Source organism: Xenopus laevis, chromosome 2L (assembly GCF_017654675.1).
Source record: "Xenopus laevis strain J_2021 chromosome 2L, Xenopus_laevis_v10.1, whole genome shotgun sequence".
Taxonomy (NCBI): Eukaryota; Metazoa; Chordata; class Amphibia; order Anura; family Pipidae; genus Xenopus; species Xenopus laevis.
This window is the reverse complement of record NC_054373.1, coordinates 147,300,409-147,325,925: the sequence shown is the minus strand read 5'-3', so window position 1 is coordinate 147,325,925 and position 25,517 is coordinate 147,300,409. Positions and strand designations below refer to the sequence as shown.

At 37.5% G+C, this 25,517-nt stretch overlaps 1 protein-coding gene across 1 annotated transcript in view; it reads left to right on the top strand.

Annotated features, from left to right (window-relative positions):
- stac3.L (SH3 and cysteine rich domain 3 L homeolog) overlaps window positions 1-21,617 on the top strand; it is a 38,416-nt gene extending 16,799 nt beyond the window's left edge. Inside the window, exons 2-11 of the mRNA XM_018247457.2 lie at window positions 2,392-2,653; window positions 5,127-5,224; window positions 6,023-6,104; window positions 9,206-9,303; window positions 10,919-10,982; window positions 11,453-11,502; window positions 15,000-15,091; window positions 17,214-17,265; window positions 18,098-18,235; window positions 19,213-21,617. Coding sequence (XP_018102946.1) covers window positions 2,410-2,653; window positions 5,127-5,224; window positions 6,023-6,104; window positions 9,206-9,303; window positions 10,919-10,982; window positions 11,453-11,502; window positions 15,000-15,091; window positions 17,214-17,265; window positions 18,098-18,235; window positions 19,213-19,311 — 1,017 coding nt within the window. The 5' untranslated portion in view covers window positions 2,392-2,409 and the 3' untranslated portion in view covers window positions 19,312-21,617. The remainder of the gene's footprint in view (window positions 1-2,391; window positions 2,654-5,126; window positions 5,225-6,022; window positions 6,105-9,205; window positions 9,304-10,918; window positions 10,983-11,452; window positions 11,503-14,999; window positions 15,092-17,213; window positions 17,266-18,097; window positions 18,236-19,212) is intronic.
- Window positions 21,618-25,517: the final 3,900 nt, after the last annotated feature.

Sequence of the window (25,517 nt, the reverse complement as noted above, 5' to 3'; positions counted from 1 at the left end):
TCATCATATGTTATTGTAAATCTAACTGAAGAATTCAGATTATTAAGACTCTGTACTATATTTAGCAAATCCATCTTCTCCCAATATATTTATTGGCCTGATAAGCTTGAGTACCTAGATGTAAATGAGATGTACTGTATGCGGGGGGAGTGTATATTCACTGATGCTTTTTTCTTTTTCAAGCTTGTTAGGACTCAGAAGCAGTATGGCTGATACCATCTTCCTCTTTTATGAAGTTGATAATCCAATATAAACAAGTTTATTGCAGTTATTTTAGGATCAGCTCTGAAAAAGCTCCATAAAGCACATTTATATGTTCCATAACATAGAAGTAATTACAGATACTGCCATGGAGTAATTTTTCTTGTTATTCGGTTTTATTTGAGGAAGGAGTTTTAAAGTTAAACTACACCGAGTATTCAAAATACTTTTTGGAGTATTTTACAACCAAAATAGCAGTGATAGGTGGAAAAGCCCAGGTGTATTCAGCTTAATTGTGATTGGACTATCCACAAAACCCAGTGCAGTTCTGCAGGGCTCCCATGCTCCAGAAAGAGATTCTGCAAACAGCAACACTAATTTCAAAGGATATGTGCGGAAATTGCCTGGATATTAGTTTGTATTGTAGATATCATCTATACAATGTCACCAAAACAAGTTAGATCCCAAGTCAGATCCATCTCATTGTATAAAAAAATAGAAGCAACTCAATGACACAACTGACAGTCAAAAAATAAAAACATTATAATGAAGTGTGACCCTATCTACGCAATATGTTGGCGCTATATAAATACATGTTAATAATAATAATAATATCTTGACTTAAATGTGCCTCACTAAGTGAAGAAGGAAGGGAGATGGTGTTGTGCAAATCCACCCCACGAATGCAGTGCTGAAATGAAAATAGTTCACCAGAGATTCTAGCAAACAAAATAATAGCAGTTTTAGTAAACCACGACACAGAGTTAATACGTACAGATCAATGAGTTAGTTTTGTATGTGATCACATGCAACCATAGGTAGATAAGGGTTCTGTGAGACCATTGTGGAGATGCTTGGTATGTTTATGATACAACTTTAGGTTACCATCTTTAGATTACCAGTTTCTCTCCAGTGGAAACTATTCAGGGCATGTGCACTGTGCTGCACTGTGGTTCCTTCACTTTAGGCCAGTGATGCCTAAGAAGAGCTACCTTCAGCTACTTGGGGAGCACAAAGCTGCTCATTCTAGTTTGCCTTACTATCTTAAGTCCCTAGACCATACTCCTGACAAAGCTAGTCCTGTACTAAATACTGACTTTCTATGGGACCTTATAGCAGCCCCTCTGGCATTTGCCAGAACCCACAGATTGCCAGTCCAGGCCTGGCCCAGGGGTCAGTCGACCTCTTTCTTCTAACCATTTGGCCTATTTAATGGTCATTCCCTATTTCTTTATGTCAACAAAGAGGCTTAATAATGGAAGAATAGAGAATAGTATTTAGAGAACAGAGCCTAGGAGAATAAAGAGGTTGAGTGAGGCGAGGAGGTATAATAGGTTGGAAAGTGAGCCCTCAGCCTAAGATTTTTTGGTGGGCCCTGGCATCCCAGTCCGACACTGACAGGGTCCCTGTTCCACAACCTTCACTACAGGGGTTACACCTCTAGGGGAGAATGCTTTATTGGACCTTGTAAACTCCAGGCTCCCCAGACACATCCACCTAGTTCAGAAGATAGAGGACAAAGAGGAAGAAGAACCTATATTAAAGTGTGATGGAAATGGTCACTAACCTTTGGGCCAATAACATTGATATGTAAATAATATAACAGATACAGAGGCTTCTCACTAGCAACTGGGGGAATAACAGGAACTGTTAACACTATGGTTCCCTATGTTTGTATGAAATATTTTGTCAGTATTTTGACAGTTCCAGTAACAGACCAAATACCAGTAAGAATAGTAGAACTTGTATAAATCAAGGAATTCCAACCCACAGCCATTCATCAGTTATTAAACTACAACTACCAAGATTCCAAGGGCGACTGGCTGAAAGCTACATTGCAAATACTAAAACCCTGTACAGGCATTGCACAATATAATACAAGTAATTCATATTTTTTCAAACAGGCACTTATGAACATATCTGTTATATAATAACTCCAACCCTTTCTTCACCGTTGCCTTTCTATACTTCTGTCATCATCAGTAATGTGATTCAAGGCTCTATATTTGCACCAGGTCTAGTAACTCAGATATGATTAGTTAATACTGCCTGCTGATTGGTTGCTAAACCTGTCACCTTTTATTATACAGTATAATTAAAAGGTGCTGTAGGACAGATTTTTTGAAAATGACATGCATGTATTTCTGAATTTACCGTTGAAATATTTGATTTATGTATCATTTCTTACAGGTGCAGAAATTAACTAAAATGTTTAAGAAGAAAGCAAAAGAAGAAAAAGAGTCCCCGGTCCCTGATGCTCAACAAAATGGGGAGCTGCCCAATTCTGGTCCCATCATTTACTACATCTATGAATCAGAGGAAGATGAGGAAGAAGAGGAAACTGAACCTCCCCCAGAGCCCCCAAGGCCAGTCAATGACAAACCTCACAAGTTCAAGGATCATTACCTTAAAAAGCCAAAGTTCTGTGATGTGTGTGCCAGGATGATTGTCTGTGAGTTATACTCAGGTTCTGCCCTGGGTGCTCTTGTTTCTTTTATTCACTATCCTAAGGGCAAAATGGGAGTTTACATGTGTGTATTTAATAGTAATGTATATATATATATATATATATATATATATATATATATATATATATATATATATATATATATATATATATATATATATATATATATATATAATGGCAATACAAGAATGATGAGACTTTACTATTAGTTCTCACTAGGTGGCAGCTTGACCCAACATTATAGAGAAAAAGAATTGTCTCTTCATGTTTCATACACAATTTTTCACACCTAGGGGCAGATTTACCTAGGGTCGAATATCGAGGGTTAATTAACCCTCGATATTCCACTGTCGAATGTAAATCCTACGACTTTGAATGTCGAAGGATTTACCACAAATAGTTAGATCGAACGATCAAACGAAAAATCGTACGATTCGAAGGATTTTAATCCATTGATCGAAAGATTTTTCTTCAAAATTCGAAGTATTTTTTATTCTATTCCTTCACTCGAGCTAAGTAAATGGGCCCCCTAGTCCTTATTGTAGTGTGGTGACTGAGGTCAGGTCATTTGTGCATGAGCAGGAATATTATACCAGATCTAATAAAACATACAGTCACATACAGACCAATGTTCCCTCTCTTTTCATGCAGCCTGTATACAAAATCGACTGTGATGTCCACAAGTAGTTTCATGCTGGCGGCATAACTTGTGTGCGAGTGTGCATATACTATATCTAATTGCTACAAACTGCAGTGGTGGTATTGTCAGATCTATGTCTAGATTCTAGTATATACAGCCTGATATGAGCTTTGGGGTTCAAGCATAGCAATAGTAGTGCCGTCTGGGCTGTGCATAATAGAAAGGGTACTTGGCTTGATTTAGAAACAGGAGTATAAATGTGGGACTGTACTTTTTGCAAGCAGTCCATTATGTAGGGACTTATAAGGGGGTTATTTACTAAACTCCGAATGTAAAAAATCACGAAAAATTTGTGTTTTTCTTTTTATAAAATCAGACTTTTAAAAAAAAAATCACAAATTTTTCAAAATGTATTAAACCCTGAGGATGGAAAAGTCTGCATCTAAAAATCCGGCATCTCAGACCTGTCGAGGTTGCAGATAAGTCAATGGGAGAAGTCCCAATGATTTTTTGATGTGCGCTGGGTTTCGTGCGATGCCCCGAAGTTTTCGTGTGAAATTTCCGGAAAATCGGATGAAAAAATAATTAAAAAAAAAAACGTGAAAATTGGATTTTCTGGAAAATGTAATAATAAATAAGCGTAAAAAACCTGAGTGGATTTGATTGGAGTTTGTATCAGAAAATATTTCGATACATTCAGACTTATATAAATAACCCCATTAGTATACCTAATTAAAACAACAGGCTATGGGCTTGGTGTCTCCTGCCCCATTTTCTAAAGCATCATCCTTCCTTATCCTGCCTTACCACCTGGACACCCTAAAGACACATTACAGCAACTAAATGGGGCTCCCAATAATCTTCTCCAAGTAATAAGGCATAGGGTTCCACTATCCCAGTACCCTAGGATTGTATTCCTATTTGCCAAGCCTTATAAATGATCACATTCTTATTCTTCTCATAATAATATTGTCATTAAGTAGCAATTTCACCAGCTGAGCCAGGAAAATACCAGGCAGGGGCAACACTAGTTACACTACTTTTATATGACTTATGCTATTAAAGAGATCCTGTTAGAATTTGAAAAAAATTTGACTTTTCGAATATCGAAATTTATCATGTACTGTCTCTATAAAACGTTGACTTTCACCATCGAAAACCTGCCAAATTGCTGTTTTAGTCTATGGGGGACCTCCTAGAATTTGGAGTCAATTGGTGGACTTTGATCTTACTTACCTTAGGGGCAGATTTATCAAGGGTCGAATTTCGAAGTCATGGGAGTTTTTTTTGAACACCCATAACTTCGAAATTTGAAGGAAAAAAGACCAACTGAAGTTTATCAAACTTTTTTTCTGCGGGTTAATAGGCTGTATTCAAATTGTTAAAAATCGAAGTAAGATTGTATTCGATCTACTTTGATTCAAAGTTTTTTATAAAAAAAAATTTGATTTTTCAAAGTCCACCAAATGACTCCAAATAGGTTCTAGGAGGTCCCCCATAGGCTAAAACAGCAATTCAGCAGGTTTTAGATGGTGAATGGTCAAAGTTTTAAAGAGACAGTACATGATAAATTTCTATATTCTAATAGTCAAATTGTTTTCAAATTCGAATCGAATTTTGGCCTATTCGATAGTCGTAGTACACAAAAATAGCTTGAAATTCGAATTCTTTTACTTTGAATTTTTCTTCAATCCCTGATAAATCTGTCCCTTACAGTATATGTATGGTTTGATAAAAATAAACCATATAAAACATTTATTTTATTGAATAAAAAATCAGAGGGTTGCCGATATATAAATCTTTTTTTTCTCTTTAAAGTAAACAACAAGTTTGGATTGAGATGCAAAAACTGCAAAACCAACATTCACCATCACTGCCAGTCCTATGTGGAGTTCCAGAAATGCTTTGGGAAGATAGTAAGTAATGACAACCACTATTTCTCGTGTTTTTCTATTAGGAATCTGATCATTTATATTTATAGTTAAGAATCAAGGTAGTTAATCCATCATGGAGCCCAGCTGTGGACCCATATATTTAAGCTCCTAAATTACCATACATACCATACCATATCTTAGTGCCAAGTAACTGCTGTGCGCTGTGTGCTGTGGTACCTTGTGTGCTCAGTGGCAGTTGGGGATCTATAGAGAACTAGAATTTGGAATGCGCACACCCAAATAGATGTTGAGTTGTTAATCCGATGGAGACTGCCCATTTGCAGCCTCCTTAACAAGTCAATACAAAATAAGCATAAGGATTGCACATGCATTTACTATAAAAAGTCAACATTTATTGTATCAAAAACATACATAAATCAGCAATTGTCCCTACATGTTTCGACCACATAGTTGCTCTTCATCAGGGGAAAAATACATCAAAAGTACAAAAAGGGATATCCATTTTTGTAATTTTGATGTTTTTTCCCCTGATGAAGACCGCAGTTGGGGATCTGGCATTGCAGCAGAAATGCACCATTGCTCTTTCTCAAACCATCATGCCTGCCCAGCATAAAAGTAAAGCTTTAATATTCCTTGAACAACAAAAAATGATGCCCTTATAATGTCAGCTATAGCTACTGTATTATTTTCATTTGACTTTAAATGGGAAAATGGGAAATTAAAGTTACCCTACTTAAATGTAGTGGTCATGTCATTCCATGATTGCTTAAAAAATATACCCCTGAGCTTCAGTTTCTTTATTCTCCAAAATTCTTACAGCCTCCTGGATTTCGCCGCGCATACAGTTCTCCACTATACAGTAACCAACAATACGCCTGTGTAAAGGAACTAATGCCTTTCTGTAAGTGCAATTAAACCATGGTTTTTATCTGTTGGTTTGTATGTCTGTCTAGACCAGTGATTGATCCCCAACCAGTAGCTCATGAGCTACATTTTGCTCTCCAACCCCTTGGATGTTGCTCCCAGTGGCCTCAAAGCAGGTGATTATTTTTGAATTCCAAGCTTGGAGGCAAGTTTTGGTTGTATAAAAGCCAGGTGTACTGCCAAACAGAGACTCTTGTAATCTGCCAGTCCTCATAGGGGCTACCAATAGTCAATCACATCCCTTATTTTACACCACCCAGGAACATTTTTCATGCTTGTGTTGCTCCCCAACTCCGTTTTCTTCTGAATGTTGCTCAAGGGTTCAAAAGGTTGGGGATCCCTGACTCTAGACAGTAGGGAAGCACAGGAATCAGGTCTCAGTTAGAAATTTCAGCACTTTTTGCAGAAATTGAATTTGGATAATCCAGAGTAAAATCCAACTGGAACCCATAAAGTTTTATATACAAAATGGGATCAGAGATTATGAAATTTCTTGATATGTTTTCTCAAATTTGAATTTGCAAACTAGGGTTCAGATTCAATTCATTATAAGGACAAATATATATCTAAATATATCTATATATCTATATATATATATATATATATATATATATATATATATATATATATATATATATATATATATATATATATAGATATATATTTATAATCTTTATTTATAGTTTTATGCATGGGGGGAAGGGGTACAGAAAGGACAAATATATTTTAATGGCTTTGATATCTGACCAGCTCCAAATGAACCATATACAATGTATAAAGGGATAATAGACACAATACCATGCAAGATAATTAAAGCAAAAGGCCCAAGTGCCTTTATACAACTGAGGCTACTTCTCAAATTCTAATTGATTAAAGAAGGGGGTACATTATTGACATGTATTTTGATTTCGAAAGAAGCGTAACTCGAATTTTGTCAAACTCGAATTTTAAAGCCCGCACTACTTTTGACGATCTAGTCAATTTAGACGCTGGCTTTAAAGTCAATGGGCGACCGAATAGTGTTGCCGTGTGATGGTTTTGATGCTAGCGAATTTTTGCTGGAGTTTCTCGAATTTATTCACTGGCGGCTAAATGCGAAATGTGCATCTCGGCAAATTTATTCGCCTATCACTAGGAAGGAGTGTATAATCCATGAGGAATGCACAGTGAGAAGGTACATGGAAACTAGAAGTGTGTTGGGATATGGATGGCTGCTGAGACCATAATTACCAGTATCTGCATATAGAGCACAAGGGGACAGTTGGCCTTAGCACCTTTATGCAACTCATGTATAAAATAAAGAGAAAAGGACTAAAACGGACTATTGCTATAACCTATTCAGCCATAAGATTATGTTGAACATTAGAGAAGGTGGTGGGTCCTCAGGTCTGCATCTGCCATCTGGATATCTTTAATATTTAAGAATGAGTCTTAGCCTGGTGCAGACATACCCCTGAAGCCTTCTTATGTAACTCAAATTCTGCCTTTATAGTCCAACAGAAACTCAACCTTAGCAAATAACTGTGAACTTCTCTTTTGATCATTGGAGCAGGTTGATGGTTCCTTTGATCTGCATCTGTGATCTGGAGGTTTGTCCATTTTATAACCTTTCTCCCAAAGTAAAAAATCCCAAATTACAAGCCACTAACAAGGTGAATTAAAATGATTTGTTCCCTGGTCAGATAGTGATATGTCACATGACCACCTGAAATTCAGACCTGTCCTGCTTTCTGCCATTATTCACTGATCAGTAAAGTCCACGGTAACCCTGCTGTTGAGTGTTTTATAAAAGCCATTTATGCCGAGGTTTCTGTTGGACAGGTCACAATAGCTGAAGGTGCTATAAATAATCATATCATTTTTTTTTATTTGCCATCAGAGTGACCAATATAATATATAATTTATTGTATATTTAAAGGAGAACACAAGGTAGAATTACTGGGCTGTGCTAAGTTGTTTGGCCCCCCCCGATTATTCAAATTGCTTACTTTCTACCCCAGGCCTGTGCACCCCTTCTCCAAAAAATAATGGGGTACTTTAGATATGAAAGTAGTGCCATCATATTGTTCCAGTGTCCCAGGCACAATCTGCGCCTATTGTAGCAGGGCAAATGTGCAGTACAGAAATTGGCAAAGCTTTGTCTACCAGAGTGGAACAGTTGATGCCTGGGTCCATACTGCTTGCCCTAAAACCAGCTGTATCAATACATTTATTTAGAAATAGCTGCCCTGGATATGCCAGGTGCTTATTCATAAGTTTCAGTTCACCTGTTCTCAGTCAATAAACATTCTGCAAAAGGGCATGGGATCATTGCGGGAGTGAATCGTGTTACTACAGTATGTAACTGTTACAGAATTTGTACATAAATCTCTGTCTGCTCTCCTCTATCATCCTGCAGATTGAAAACGAGAAAATAAATGATAGAAAAAGTAATCATTTTATTGACACAGCAGGTACGTGGTGTCGCTGGGCTGCAGAGGTCTCTCCTGATTGTTTTTGTATTACCAGCACCCACCTATGCAAGAAGATAAATGACAGAACAAAACCAATTTCACAGGAGCAAACGATCAATATCTATTCCGAGCAGCGACCACAGGGTGGCATTATGGCATCGCTAGTTCAGTATCAACAATGCTTCTTTCCCGAGTGCTATGATTAAATCAGGAATGTGTATGTATATATAAATGTGTAATTAGGACTAAGAATGTAATTAAATTATCCAGTTTAATAAAAGCACATATCATTCTAAGGCTGATTACACATGGGGTGCATTATCCATTGGTGTATTTCAACTGGCAGATCAGCCACTGCCTTTCCCAAACACCCCCCAGCGATGAAATATGCTGGAATAGCGAGGCAGAACATAGGCCTATATGTGCAATAGTCTTTTTACAACACTTTCTCTATAATAGGCAGACAGAGCTACTACAGCAATGTAGTGTTGAACTCCATTTAGCTGCCCAGTAATGAACTGTACATGTTGTGCAACTGCAAATGGCTTTTTATGGAATGGATGGTAGAGAGGTGCAGTCAGGCTACAGACAACTAATGTATCTTGTCTGCTTTGTCGGCTCACAGCTGCTGCTAATCGTACGGATCCAGTTTTTGATACCCTGAGGATAGGGGTCATTATGGCAAATAAAGAAAGAAAGAAAGGACAGGATGACAAGAAGAATGTAAGTAACCAATATGAGTTAGATAGGTCCGTGTTCAGTACTTATTTGCGTTGTTTTAGAGAAAATGAATAGAAAATGAATACAAACTTGAGACAACAGGTATTATACAGTAACATCATACTATAAAGATAGTACACAGTGGTACAAAAGTAAGTCAAGTAAAGAGAGTGAACTGTTTCAGACTGTCAGGGGCACATTCACTAAGCTCGGGTGAATGAATAGAGGGAACAAAAACCCGAATTTCGAGGAGTTTTTTGTGCTCCTCGACTATCGAATTGCGTAAATTCACCTGAGTAGAATGATTCGAATAGATCGAGCGAAAAAACGCTGTGACTATTCGCCCATTCGATAGTCGAAGTACTGTCTCTTTTAAAAATCATTTGACTGCCTACTTCGCCAGATTAAACCTACCAAATTGCTTTAAAAGTCTATGGGAAAGTTTTTGATCGAATAAAAAGGCATTCAATCGATCATTTGATCGAATGAAAATCCTTCGATCGAATATTCAATCGCTCGACTATTTGCCGGGCGAATATTTGCCCATTTGACTATTCGCCAGCGTGTAAATTCGCCCGAATTCCCTATTCGATTCTATTCCCCAGTCGAATTTTGAGGGATTTAACCCCTCTAAATTCGACCCTTGATACATCTGCCCCTCAATGTATGTTTACAAATGTGGACATACCATGCATTTGAGCTCAGATCTCAGTACACACTTTTGTGAAATTAATGATGATGTGACACAAAGGGGGTTATTTACTAAACTTCGAATGTAAAAATCACAAAAATTTGTGATTTTTTTTTATAAAATTGGACTTTTCAAAAATCATGAATTTCTCAGAATTTATCAAACCCCAAGGATTGAAAAATCAGAAAATCCAGCATCTCAGACCTGTCGAGGTTGCATATAAGTCAATGGGAGAAATCCCAATGATTTTTTGATGTGCGCTTGGTTTCGTGCAGTTTCCGGGCAAAAATGTGAGTTTTTGGGTAAAAAATTGAAAAAATCTTTTTTTTCCCTCAAAGCAAATTTTTGGGAAAATGTAGTAAAAAATAAGTGCAAAAAACCCGATCGGATTTGATCGGAGTTTGTAGCAGAAAATATTGAGATAAATTCAGACTTAGACTCCAATTTACTAACATATGAATTTCTATTTTTTTCACAAATCATATTTTTTCTCTAACAATTTGTGGCTTCTTTTATTTCTCTAAAATGCCAAAAAATTTGAGATTCATTAAATGTAAAACCCACAAAAAGCTCTAATACAAAACTTTCACAAGTCAAATCAGTCATGGTCCTATAGGAGTCAATGGGAGCTTGCGCTGCGCTGATCCTTTTTTTTTTTTTTAGCCATTCAAACTTTTTTTTCTCTACTAAATGTCCTAAAAACTCTAATTTCTACAGGTTTTAGAGGTTTTCATATTTTCATTTGGATTGCTCAAGTTTTTTTTATACAGTACATGGGTGATTATGCATCCTGCCATCATGAAACTGTATTTAACCTTACAGGTCACTAGAAAATACAGCCACTTTTTATTTAAAATTGCATTCTGTTGAGGAATGTCTGCTAGTGCTTGTATGAGACTATTAGTTGCATTATTCTGCTTTATCTAGCCTATGCTTGACGAGGAACCTGAGGAACTTCCACCAAAACCAGAAGAAGGAAAGCTGGAAGGAGGTGAGCACAACCCCCAATTTCCAGAGGAGTCAATGATTGTCAGTAGAGATTGTATTAACTTGAAATGATTTTTCATAAGAACTTTAACTCTTCAGTCATGTAACTTCCATCCCTGGTAGCTGAGGCTCTCTGGGGATACCAGGAGTGACAGTTCAAGAGTTGATAGTTTGCAGATTGGGCAGATCTTCTTTAGTGTGCCTACTATGTTATCATCTTGATTTGTTATTTTCATAACTGCTTTGCACAATATTATCCTGATGGGAAGGTTGGAGTTGTAATCTCACCAAAGGTCAATTTTGTTTTTGTTTTCTTTTTCTCTCAGAGAAGGTAATGAGCACCAGTGATACATAAATAAATATAATTCCAAGAACAGTGTGTTAGTTATATGTCTATGAAAAGAAGTGCGAGGAATTCGAATGGAGAGTGTTAGAACCTTTCATGTTCTAACCTGTTCTCTTGTTTAATTCTAGACGTGCCTGATGGGGACAAGAAAGGTGACAAAGGTGGACAGGATGCTAAGGTATTTATTAGAAGTGTTAGTAGGCGGCACTATTAAAGCATTACCTTTTAAATGACACGTTCCTTCACCCAAAAGCTTATGATCTTTATACCATACATGAACATAATTGCCAATTTTATTGGAATGAACTTTTGATACTCAGTAAAATACACAACAAGTCCTATGAAACAACGGTTTTGTCACTGGAACAGGATCCACTGAACCCATGATTTTCAGTTGTATCCAAATACCGAATCTTCCACAAATGTTTTAGATAAATACCAAGCTGAATCTAAAGTCTGTGCTTCATATCCATCTATTCCTTTGACTCCCAGTGGAGTATAGGGCATCCGTGAAGACTCTCCATTCCGATCTATTTGTTGCTATTCTCATTCCACATTTTTCCCATCTTTATGATTTCTTCTTCCACTGATCTTCTCCATGTTTTTCGAGGCCGACCCCTTCTCCTTGATACCTGTGGATTCCATTCTAGGGCTCTTTTTTCTATAGATTCCTCTCCCTTCCTGAGTGTGTGGCCTATCCAACCCCACTTCTTATGCTTCATATTCATTCATGAGAAAAGTAAAAAATATGCACAATCCATTAAAAAAACTTGTACTTACCAGTTGTCAAGAACTGTAACATTACACGACTAGCGATGAGCAAATCCTCCCCGCTTTGCTGAAAATTTTTCGAAACTGCTGAACCGCAAAACACTGACCGGTCAGGTTAGATCATTTTTATAGTTAACAGTGAAATTGATCCATTGTCCAATTGGTTGCAGGGCCAACCAGGCAGGTACAATTTCCTAGCTTCAACTACATGATATCACTTGAAATAGGCATTGTTTGTTGATGGACAAATTGTGCATTTAAAGGAGAAGGATAGCTACGTAGGCATTTCATTGCCAATAGATTAGCTGCAATAATGCAAGCTAGAATGCTATATCTTTTCTGTAGAATGGTTTACCATACCTGAGTAAAAAGCTCTAGAAGCTCTCTGTTTGTTAAGGATAGCAGCTGCCATATTAACTTCCTGCCTGAGTCTCTCCCTGCTCACTCATAGCTCTGGGCTCAGATTACAGCAGGGAGGGGGAGAGAGGAGAAAACTGAGCATGCTCAAGTCTGAGCCCTGAGGTTCAAGCTGAAAGAAGGAAGTCTGATACAGAAGCCCATGTGTAAACAATAGAAGGAAAGAAATGCAGTGTTTAAGAGCAGCATTACTTTGAGGGTTTACTGGTATATTTAGGTGGACCTTTCTGATAAGGCTTACTTTCCTTCTCCTTTAAATGGTCTTTTTAGGTCATACGATAACGAAAAAATCTTTTAAAAATTTTAACATCTAGGGCCACCTTTACAGAACCCCCCAAAATGATATTCCCCTTTAATGCTGAGCATCCTTCTGCACACAGTAACACGTCTTTTCCTATAAAGATGGTTTTATGCCATTCACTAACAAAGAGACAACACCTGTCTTTGCACACAATGGACTAAACCTTTTAACCTGTTCTACTTTTTTAAAGTATTGTACATTTGTATAGTTTGAGTGCTTGGAGTGCAGACTACAGTACATATTGTATTATGTATAGATATCCTTTTTTTTTTATTGCCTGCCAGAGGCAACGGATATTTAGCTGAGTTTTCTTTTTCTTGAGCTGCTGGATTTTGTTCTGTATCAGAGAATGTTTCGCTGTCTGGCTTGAATTCCAGAAAAAAAACACAAGATATAAGATTTTTAGAAAGTGGCAAACAGGTTCACACTTCAGTTCATGTTACTTTCAGAGGATTCTTTCCACAATCACATTTCTTGCTCTGCTGAAGAAAGTTTTGGAAATACAATTTGCAGGAAGAAATGGTTCCATTAGCTTGCTCAACATGAAAAGCAAACACATAAATATATGGACTCTGCCCTCCCCATACATTTACATCATTTGTTACCCATTGCTATTTCATGATATTGGTGGTATGTATTTATTTATGTGTATTTATGAATCTTACAAAAATATATGTTTAACATCTGGAAGATCAACTAGTCTAAGGGTCATTGACTATGATCTCAGATGCAAGTGCTAGAGCACTAAGGGGTGCAAACGTCATTCAAAAATCACTTCCATCTAAGGGAGGGCTGAACTCTGCACTTAGCGTTGGCTTTGGGCACAAGGCAGCATTCTCCTTAAAGGAGAACCAAACCCCTTATTAAAAAAAACCCTACCCCCCACCCCACATAGACCCCACTCCCTCCTCACTCACAGCCTAGCTGCTACCCCGTGCAAAACTGGGAAATTGCTCCAACTGTGCATGCACAGATCCGCCTTACGTGCTTCGGCAATTTCCGTCCATTTCGGCTCATGCGCAGCTGTTGCAAACTGGGAAATTGCTCCAACTGCGCATACGCCGATCCGCCAGTCTCATTCTCAGATTACCGAAGACCCAGAAGATGGCTACCATGAACTCTGATTCCTGAATCTGCACCGAGGGGTAAGTAAAAAGTTAGGGGCATTTGCCCGAGGTAGCAGCTAGGGAGGGGATCTATGTGGGGTGGGGGTAGGGTTTTTTTTTACAAGGGGGTTCTTTCTCCTTTAACTCCTGCCATAGCACTTTGTGAATGACCTCCTCCTGCCTTGAGCTCATGTTATAGTACAGGTATGGGATCTGTTATCCGGAAAAGCTCCAATAGACAGGAATCCATTTTATCCAAATAATCTACAATTTTAAAAACAATTTTCTTTTTTCCTCTGCAATAATAAAAACAGTACCTTGTACTTAATAACCTATTGGGTTTATTTCATGTTTAAATGATTTTCCAGTAGACTTATGGTATGAAGATCCAAATTACAGAAAGATCCCTTGTCTGGAAAACCCCAGCTCCTGAGCATTCTGGATAACAGGTCACATACCTGTATAATATGTGTTATAGATGAGGCCAATGGCAATTCTTGTTTTGCAGTGAGATAAAAAAAATGCATAGCTGGGTGTGGTATATAAATTGTAGTACTCCTATGATTTTAATGCTCCATATAAGCTCAGAGACTGCACAAGGGCCTGCAAAGAGTTTGTCTCTATTTATTATAAAGTTTTAATTGGGGGTAATAAAACAATATGGAAGAAGTTGGAAAGATTTGCTATAAAATATGTGTTTTTAAGTTTGTCAGATGATGCAGAGAGTTGCAAAACAGCATCAGTTGGAGGGCTACAGTATTGCAAAGCAAACATTAATTGTGCCATCTATTTTGTCTTATGTGGAAATGTTGGGGGGACATTCACATTCTACAGGCATTCTTTCACAAAGCCATGCAGTGTGCAGATGACAGTATTATTACAGCCTGATGTAACAACAGGAACAGTCTAGCCCAGAATAATATTCAGTTGTTATTCCTTACCCCCTTGTTGTATGTTACATGTCTTTTACATGGCGTATTCCATTATTGACCAAATCTAGACAAGTTAAGTGAATTTAAGAGATTAGTCAATTTGATTGCACAGTGTAACCTTTCTGCTTCTTTCCATGTGTGTTTATAGAATAAGAAGGCACAGCCTGGGTTCATGCAGTCCCATTATTTTGTGGCTGTGTATCGCTTCAAAGCCCTGGAGAAGGATGATCTAGATTTCCAGTGAGTAGAGCCGTGCTGTTGCTAGTATAATAGAGTCAAATATCTGCATATCTAAAAATGTAATGTGCTCCTGGTAACGTATCCCTATTTATACACCTTGTAGTTCATTAATGAATAAAAAATAGTGGTAATGATTGGCAGCTTACAATTTTAGTGTAACACAATCCTGTATAAAGGTGTTTGTTATAATAATAATAACAACACATATTTGAAAAGCACCAACATATTCCATAGCATTGTACAATAAATGTGTGTATACATTAAACATACAAATTTACATACAAAAACAACCAATACAAGAGGTAAATAAGAGCTTACAATCTACTACCACACTTTAGCCAAAATATGTAGGCTCACTTGTATACCAAGGCATGCTTCTGTATTGTGAGCTTATATATTATGTAAGGACTCATTATACACGAGTCCTATATTTTCTGTTGATTTAGTAAATATATTTATAAATAATTTAAAATCATTAAATAACAAGAAATGAAAAAACAAAAAAACAAAACAGCCATACACAGGTTAATGAAAGCTGTGGGCAGGATATTGGCCCATGTATTAAGCTCTTCTGATGGACTGCAGATATCTCTAAGTTTGGGAATCTTGTTGGGACTGAACTGAATTGGTGCATTGATGTGGTCCTTTCCGAAAGTGTCTCCACAGGCCCCCATTATAATCCTTTCTTTGACCTGTGGGCCAGTTGATTGGATTATCCTGATGTGGCCTAGCATGTTTTTGGCCAATTGGACTAAGATTTGTTTGATTGGTGACTTTGTGAACAGGAGCGTCGTTGAGGCAGGAGCCGCCTGGGGCACCGCCCGTCGCTTGCTTACCTTTTCTGTGTGGGGGTTCAGCGGATGCTGTGTCTCTAGCGCAGAGAAAGCAATTCTGTTCTCTCGCACTACTACAATAGCCGAATTTCTTGTTTTAAAACCAGAAACGTGTCTCTTAGATCATGTGACTTGTGCTCTGATAAACTTCAGTCACTCTTTACTGCTGTAATGCAAGTTGGAATGATATCACCCCTCCCCCCCAGCAGCCTAACAACAGAGCAATGGGAAGGTAACCAGATAACAGCCCCCTAACACAAGATAACAGCTCCCTGATAGATATAAGAACAGCACTCAATAGTAAAAATCCAGGTCCCACTGCGACACATTCAGTTACATTGGGTAGGAGAAACAACAGCATGTCAGAAAGCATTTCTCTCCTAAAGTGCTGGCTCTTTCTGAAAGCACATGACCAGGCAAAATTACCTGAGATTACTGCCTACACACCAATACTACAAATAAAAAAAACACACTTGTTGGTTCAGGACTGGCAGAACCCTACCTTTTACCTAATCCTAATGTTTTCAGTTTTCTCAGAAAGCTAGTTTATGGTAAACCTAAGCTGTTTTATAGACATTATGGTTTTTTTATAGTATAAGTTTGCAATAGAAAATTGAGAATTTTGGTCACTGTTTTCTGATTCTTGTTGGGAATAAAACATACAGCGCCTCTTGTTCATGCAAGACACTAACATTTACAGCAGTGCTTATTCATATATTTGCCACTTGTTGTTCCCATTACCATACAATATAATTACCAACTGGAGCTCATTTACTAATACTGGGACAATTTGCATCAATACAGTAACCCAAATAAACTATTGGTTCTTGATATGTTAACTGCAGCTTACACGATAAAGATAAATACATTTTGGTTGCAATTTGTCCAGATGTAATAAAGTGTTTGGAGGGAAAATATGTCTTCTAGTAAGTTTTTTAGGCTCATCAACAGTTGATGGAGAAACCACCTCCACTTTGTATTATAAATGAAAGAGAACTGGAGAACCTTTCAATAAAGTCAGTGGTAGTTTATTGAAGCACATTCAATAGCTTCAACAAACTACCATTGCCTTTATTGAAAGGTTCTCCAGTTCTCTTCCATTTTGGAGGGAATATAGTCTTCTACTCTCACCATTCAATACATAACAACAATCTGAGATATGTTTATTAATTATCCTAGAAGTGTATATTCTATTTAGTAGAGGTTTGTGCCCTGTTTTTGGATTGGAAAGCAATACAATGATCTATGTCTTCTTCCTGAATATCCTTCTTACATTCTTGTTTTCACAGAGCTGGGGATAGAATCACTGTAATAGATGACTCCAATGAAGAATGGTGGAGGGTGAGCAAATAATATAAAAACTATCCTTGCACAAACACTAGTTTTCTTCTTATGCACCCTTATTTTAATATTATATTATCTTTCTTACTTCTGCAAGTTATAATTCAGAAACAGCTGGTGAGCCACAAGTTGGTTGTTATAATGTGTCCTAGTTGGCTTCAAAGGCGTAGAACTAGAAGCATCATTAGTAAGGTGCTGAAGGTATTCCAGTTATTTTAAAGTCACTGTGGAACTGAGAGAAAGAGATAGGATGTTATCAGTTTATAAGTATGAAGAGGTCACGAGGCTAGGAAACTGTGCAATAGATAAAATCATCTGCTGGTTTTTAACTGAAAATCATACTTGTGACCCTTCCAAGCGACTCCCCATTTAGACTTAAGGAATTGTAGAAATTTAGAACTTCTGCTGCAAAGGGAGCATCCAAGTTAAATGAGCTCTATTTCTGCACTAATGGAGAACTGGAAACTGGCATGGATGTTTCAGAAAATAAAAAAAGCTTATTTAGAAATAACCAGTCATTAATAGATAATCCATTAAGGGAATTACACTGAGAATTTGGGGAAAAAAATTAATGATTGCAAACTTTTTTTTAACAAAACTGAAATTGACTCATAACATCAAACTATAGTGTGTGAATTTTCCTCATGCATTCTTCCTGTTGAAACAGGTGCATTTTCACCTTGCCAACAAATGAGCAAAACTGTGAAATTTTGCCAAAATGGGATGGCAAATTACATTGCTGAGGGTTACTTACCAATTGATCCGCTTATATTACTTTGTGTTACTTGGTGGCTGCATCCTAGAATATTGTTTTGGGTTCTCTTGGTTTTAGGGCAAGGTTGGTGATAAGGCGGGCTACTTCCCAGCTAACTTTATTATCCGTGTCCGAGCTGGAGAAAGAGTGCATAAAGTCACACGGTCTTTTGTTGGAAATAGAGAAATTGGGCAGATCACACTAAAGAAAGATCAGGTAAGTCTCTCTATTAATATGATACGAGTTAATTTAACTTATTGTGCAAAATGAATCTAAAGAGCAACGTGTAGTGTTGGATGCAAATGGCCATGTTTACACATCATGCTTCATGAGTCATTTCCCCCATAATTACAGCTTAATTGCCTCCATGCACCCAATCATGTCGGGAAAAATGTCTTCTGATGCATCAACATGGACGCAATTGCACTTGCTTTTGGCCAAAACAGATGCACGCTTACCTCTAGCATTTTCAGAGTAGGGATTGCATCATTTCTGAAGCGCGTATATAAAACAACATTTGCCTCCAGTTCTGTGGATTTCTGGGGATTAACTTTTGCCTCTGGTTAAAACCATGGAGGATAGCAGGCAAGTTTTGAGCTTGTTTTATTATTATACCCTATAATCTCTCTTTATTCGTAATGGGCAAATTTATTTGCCAGGCGCAAATTTGCGGCAAATTTCCGCCGGCGTCGATTAATGCATGCCCATTGACTTTAATAGGCTTCAAGCCTATGATTAAGGGAGTTTGTTCCCGAAACACGTCAGGGATATTCGTCAGTGACCTGTTGCAATAAACCACCTTTTATCCAGAGTGCTGTCTATCTCTAGTTGGTCAAGCTCATGTTCATAAGTCCTTGTACTGAAGCAAGACAGCAATATAATTGGTGGCCTCTATATCTCATAAAGTGAGATGACAATAAGCCCTTGATATAAACCGTCTGTCATTTATAAAGAGCTTATTAACCACCTTTTAAAAACTGCCCTTTTATTGGGGAAAGGAGGGCTGATGGGGGAATCATTTCCCATTAGTGCTATTTAATAGCAAACATTAGGGACATTCTGATTTTTGTTTTTTTAAAAAAAAACTTCCTGTGTTTTGTATGTTTTGTTTCTTTAAGATCAAAGTAAATTGCTTCTCTAATTATTTAAAATATTGGTAACTACACCTCACTATATACTTATCTCAATAACAGATTGTGGTACAGAAAGGAGATGAAATCAATGGATACATCAAAGTGTCCACAGGGAGGAAGGTAGGGTTATTCCCCCTAGACTTTCTGCAAGAAATCTGAAGAAGGAACAAGATTGAGAGTATCTGCCTGAGAACCCCCAGCAAAGCACATCAGTAGGAACCTTCCCAAGTGCTTCTTACTAAAGGACTATCAACAGTCTGATCCTTCATTCACACCACTGTGGATACTGAAATGAGAGTCTACGAGAAAGCAGTGTTAGTTGCTCCACTGACTCTCTCAGCATTGGGGTAGTTAAGTGTAAGTGAAGTTGACAGACAAAACCTCAAAGGGCTTGACCAGTATTTCAACACCTACAGTTTCCTCCAAAATAAAGTGCCTGTATTCCATAAGGAGGGGATGTTGTTAACCCCTTTTTTTCTGTTGGTGTTCTGGTCACACAGATTCTGTTCAACCATCACTAAACTCAACAACATACACTTTAGCAGTGTGTTCATTAACAAAGGAGTATATATTTTCTAGATTTCCAGTTGTAACTTATGATTCTTCTCTAGAAATCTCCATGCAGCAAATACACCATACTTGTTGCCATTTTAGAGACTTTAAATTGTGCTTTTGTTACCATATTTAGGGCTGCCTTTATGTGCTTTTTGTATTTTTGTGGGTATATTATGTGCTCTCACTGTTTGGTTAGCAATACTATTCATGCCTCTGCATTTATCTATCAAGGAACTTCTTATGAAGCCAGCTAATCCGGTGTTCTTCAAAGCCAAGTGGTAGTTTACAATATGGATTTGATTAAAACACTATAAAACACTTTATGGGATACTAGATAAAATGACTTCTTCTTGACACTAGGGGTAGTACAGAGCTTCAAGCAGATGGTAATTGCAAGTTTTCCTTGCTTCTAGGGTACAAAGAGCATCTTTGCAGAATATAATGTAGAGTTTAAAGGGGTCAAAGCCATGTACTGCCATCCCATATTAAAAGATTCTCTAGGGCAGGGGTCCACAAACTTTTTTTTACCTGTGAGCCACATCCAAATGTAAAAATAGTTAGGGAGCAACACAAGCAAGAAAAGGTCCATGGGGATGCCAAATAAGGACTGTGATTGGCTATTTGGTAGCTCCAAGTCAGGATTTTAAAAATAAGCACCTGCTTTGAGGCCACTGAGAGCAACATCCAAAGAGTTGGCAAACAATATGTTGTTAGGGAGCCACTGGTTGGTAATCACTGTTTTAGGGGAATATTGCACGTTGCTTGGGAGGATCTGTAAAATGAGCATTGTTTTAGGTTAAGTAATTTCCATACATAACAGCCAGGGCTATCTATAGATATCCAAGGCAAAACAGCTGGTGTGGGATTCCTACATTTATATAAATCATGGGTATCCCACCAGCAACTATTTATCTGGACAGCCCAAAGAGAAACGTGTGCTTTATTGCTCTAGGTCTACATTCAACATCCCTTTTCTAGAGGTCATTCTCCACACTGCTGTGCTGCCAGCTTACTCAAAGGTTAAATATTTAGCTGAAGACTAAACATTTCTGATGACAGCTCTGCTAAGAACCATTCTTGTATCCTAATGAAATATGTTGATTGTTATTTGCTGTAGCTTTACACATCCATTCAGAAGTATAGAAGGCAGATCCATTCAGACACCATGAATTGTTGCAATGAACTTACAGAATATATATATACTGTAATTACACAACTTCAAGTTCTCTGTGCTTCATTTCTCTGTCTTTCGTTGGATAAGCACAGGCATCAATGTGCTGCTATATGTGCTGGCTCCATTGTCATATGCAATTGCCCTTCTGTTAATGTGGATCTGCGGAGGAGGTGGGATATAAAGAAAGGTTTGGCACATCTACTTTAATACTTCAGTGTTGCAATCCGAGCCCAATAACATGCGGAGACTGCTGTGGGCCAAGCAGTTTCTTTATTCATGGATTAAATAGCTACACAGGGCTGTCCTCTTAGCAGGTTTGTTGTACATGAGTTTGTGTATTGGCTTCTATTAAACTTGATGATGTTATACAAGTAGTCTGTGAGTCCATCCGAGTGCTCATCTGTCTGCTGCTTTACGCTGGCTGTTGGGTAAGGCTTTATATCTTACATTTCCAGAGACACCCTAGGTATGCTATACACAATCATATACAGATATGTGTTAATTAAGAATGTTAACCATCTGTCTCATTCCATCACCTCTCTCCCACCCTTTGTATTACTGAGTAGCTTCCCCCGTGTCATGTCAATTCTGACCTTCCGTAAAGCCAATCTTGTTGAAGTGATATTTTCCTGTGACATCTGTTATACTCAAGTGCTAACTTCTATGGTGACCTTTATATTTATATATTTTATTTAAAGACATTTTTTTTAAGTGGAAATAAAGATGACTTCTATTAGACATGGAGTTCTTCATCCACAGCTGAAGCATGAAAGTAATTGTGGAACATTCTGAAATCTGTTCACTCCTGAACCTATGGGCAGAATACGTATTTGCCTTGTGACAGGGCAGGTGCTGGGCTATAATGCAATATATATAAATAATAATTATAATCCTAAACTACATACGAGCCATAAATATTCTGTAAATGATATCCTTATAAATAGTGCACAGTGACGTCATCAGTTCTAATCGGAGTGAGTCACATGACTCACTGAAACTTGTGTATTATAATAAATAAAGTCAAGTCACCTTGGGCGTACCAGGACCTGTAGGGATGCAACAAATCAGAATTTGGTTTGGAATTGGGCCAAGATTCTGCCTTTTTCAGCAGAATTCGGCCCAAATCCTTGTGCTTGGATGAACCAAATCTGAATCATAATTTGCAGATGCAATTTAGGGGCGGGGAGGGAAATCACATGATTTTTTGCCAGAAAACAAGGAAGTAAAAAATTGTATCCACTTTTTCCTTTCCCACCACAAATTTGCATATGTATATGAAATTTGCATATGTAAATTAGGATTCGGTTTGGTATTCAGCCGAATCTTTCACAAAGAATTCGGAGATTTGACCGAATCCCAAATAGTGGATTCAGTGCATCTCTAATAAAAACAGCCTGCCTTCAGCCTCGTGTTTTATATGGTAAAGGAATGCTTGATAACATATAATATCCTTATATTTTACAAGAGGGGGTAATTTATTCACTATATAATATTAATTCAAAGAAGAGAGGCCCTACTGTTCTTGGTGCTAAATAGCAAAATGTGCCCCCTTGTAGGCTGTGTCTTAAATCAGTCACTAACCTATTTCTTCAAACTCTTCTACCAAATTCTTTTATTTTAGACTGTTTCCTATGCTATTGGAAGGGCACAGCTAGTTGCTTATATTAATATAATGCTGTATTGACAGCTGTGATTTTACTTCTCTGCTATGTGCACAGTCATTGGAAAAAAAAAAACAGGGTCTCCATTATTTCTTGGCTGCAGTTTGATCCATTGATATAGGCTCATAAAATGACCTGCTTTAGACATGACATGAGGATTTTCCACTGGAAACTATGAGTAATGATTTCTCAGTTTCACAAAGCAAAATGCCATGGAGATAAGTTTCCAAGCCTATCTGATTTATAGCATCTATACAGAGTTACAAAAAGCTGTTCCTGAAATTGGTGAATAGTTCCAGACCCATTACATTATAAAATTCTACACAGGCGCACATTTCTAAAAATAAAAAACCTACAGATATATGAACGGTAAACTATAGAAAAATCCTGTATAATGTTAGCAGTGATATCAGAGCTGGCTCCAAAGTGTTTGCATTTATCCTGGTTTTGTCCTCTAGAAATCCTTCTAAAAGCTAAAAATCTGCACTAGACGTCTTTGCTGTGAAAGGCTCAATTATATAGTAATTACAATTTTATGGACTGTATTTAACAAGCAAATTGGAATTGGAATTGTCTATGTTATATTGGTGAAATTAAGGCAATATCCTTAGGGCAGGTTTAAAAGCCAAAAGGAATGCAACATATCCTATATTTTTCTGTATGTAATGTTATTTAATAACCTGATAATTGTCCAGAACAGAATTCATTATATAAATACCATGTAAAGGTGTTGCAACACTCACAGGAGTCCGAGCTATGACTGATAATGATGATTAGTAGCCACTCCTGGACCTCCCACCTTGAGTCGACTACTGACAGTGGAAGACAGTAGTCTCACCATGGAAACAGCCATGGTCCCTTTGTGCTAAGGGGCATATTTACTAAAGTGTGGATGTTCTCCTTGTCTTACTCTTCCAAAGTTTTTGAGGGGTTTCTAACAGTAATGGGCGAATCTGTCCAAGAAATTTGTGAAATGCATTGAAGTCAATGAGCATCAAGATTGTTTTGACGAGCGGCAATTTTTACACGCGCGACAATTTTTACATACACAACTTTTTTGTCCAAACGCATTAAAGTCAATGGCTGTCAAAGTTATATTTGACAACTGTTTTTCTGCCAACAAATTTTTGCAGCAGTTTTGCGAAACAATTTGCAGGTGGAGAAATGCGGAAATCCGCCCCAAATCCATGCCAGTCGAATAAATTCATCCATCACGTCAACAAACAATGTCATCAGGGAGTCCTAGCATTTGAAGGAAGGATCAGTCTGTTAAACTATTTAGCGAGAGCCCGGATAGAATTTTAAAAAAAGTCAGGTTTGAATCACTGTCTCTCCTGATAACATAAAGTTAATTGACTTAAAAACACAGGTCTGGTTGAAATTACCTTTATGATATTTTTAAAACATCAAAAGCAAACAAATGATATGGCATACATAGTAGAACCTGCCTTAAAGGAAACCTACAGAATACCCTTAGAATGAATACTTAACCAACAGATAGTTTATATCACATTAAGTTGCCTATTAAAGAATCCTACCAAACTGCAATATAAATCAGCAAATATTGTTTTTTTTTATAGCTTTTACCATTTTGTGATGGTCTGTGTGCTGCCTCAGAGATCACCTGACCAGAAATACTGCAGCTCTAACTGTAACAGGAAGGAATGTGGGAGTAAAAGACAAAACTTTGTCCATTAATTGGCTTGTGAGAGTTAACAAGTTTGTATGCCCTTGGTTTGCTTATGTGCACCATGAATCATATAGTCCTGGGGGCAAACCTTATTGAAATGGCAATTTTCTCTTTAGGATTATCCAATGACACATACTACTAGGAAAGTATATTTTTATGAAAATGGTTTATTTAGATAAAGCAGGGTTTTACATATGAGCTGTTTTATGCATTACAGTTTTATAGAGACCTACATTGTTCAGGAGTATAGTTTTCCTTTAACACATATAACATCTCAAAGCATCAATCTCACTGACCCGAACTAAACCAATAAACAGGGGTGAGCCAGTAGCAAAGTTTTTCAGAAATTTGCAGGAGATAGAAGTGGATTGCATCCCTTGCTTGAGCTGACTGTAAAAGCAAATAGTGAAATATTTCACCATCTTTTTGCCCTGTGTAAGTGAAATCTCCAGGCAAAGTGAATCTCAACAGATTCACCTATTGCCGACAGTGAATAATGATGTGTGAATCAGCCCAAATTCCCTTCGCCTGTGAGTTTGCAAAATCTTGGGAAATTTTGCACGGATGGATTTGAAGCAAAATCTTCTGCTTGGCACAAATGACAGGAAATCTCTTGTTTTGCAGCCTGTCCTAGATAATTTGCCAAATTTGGGGGGTGTCTCTGTGATTAGCCTTCTGACTACACACTATCTAGCTGTCTAAATAATAATTGTCATCTTCAATTTCCATTTCCCAATTAATTAAAAAGTTTTTAAATTGAATTATAGTGGTTGGGAATATTAAGTATATTTTAACTTACTCTTTAGTTTGCAACCTTTACAAACCAAATAGGAAATATAGTAATCCAACCCCTCCACTACTCCCAGGAGAACACACATTACTTATGCCTTTTTCTCTTAGGTAGGCTTTTGGTTATTTGTATGGTAGAAGGGGTTTTCATGCTGCATCACATACTCATTGTCATTATCTTTGGGGTCCAGCTATTCTTAAAACAAGGACAGATTTATTGCTGCAATTCAATTTATAGTATGTGTATAGATAATGCAAAACTGAACTACTTTCAAGATGACAAAAGCCAAACAGGGTATTAATTACAATATGTGGTAGTGCTCCATAAATATAAAAACCCTCCATGGTGCACTTATTGGTGGAGCCATAGGTTACTTCCTACACCAGTCTATTTCTCAATCTTAGAATGAGCAGAATGTAGGATCTAGCAGGCCTGGATTTGTGGGGAGGCCACAAAGGCCCAGGCCTAGGGCAGCAAGATCTTTGGGGTGGCATG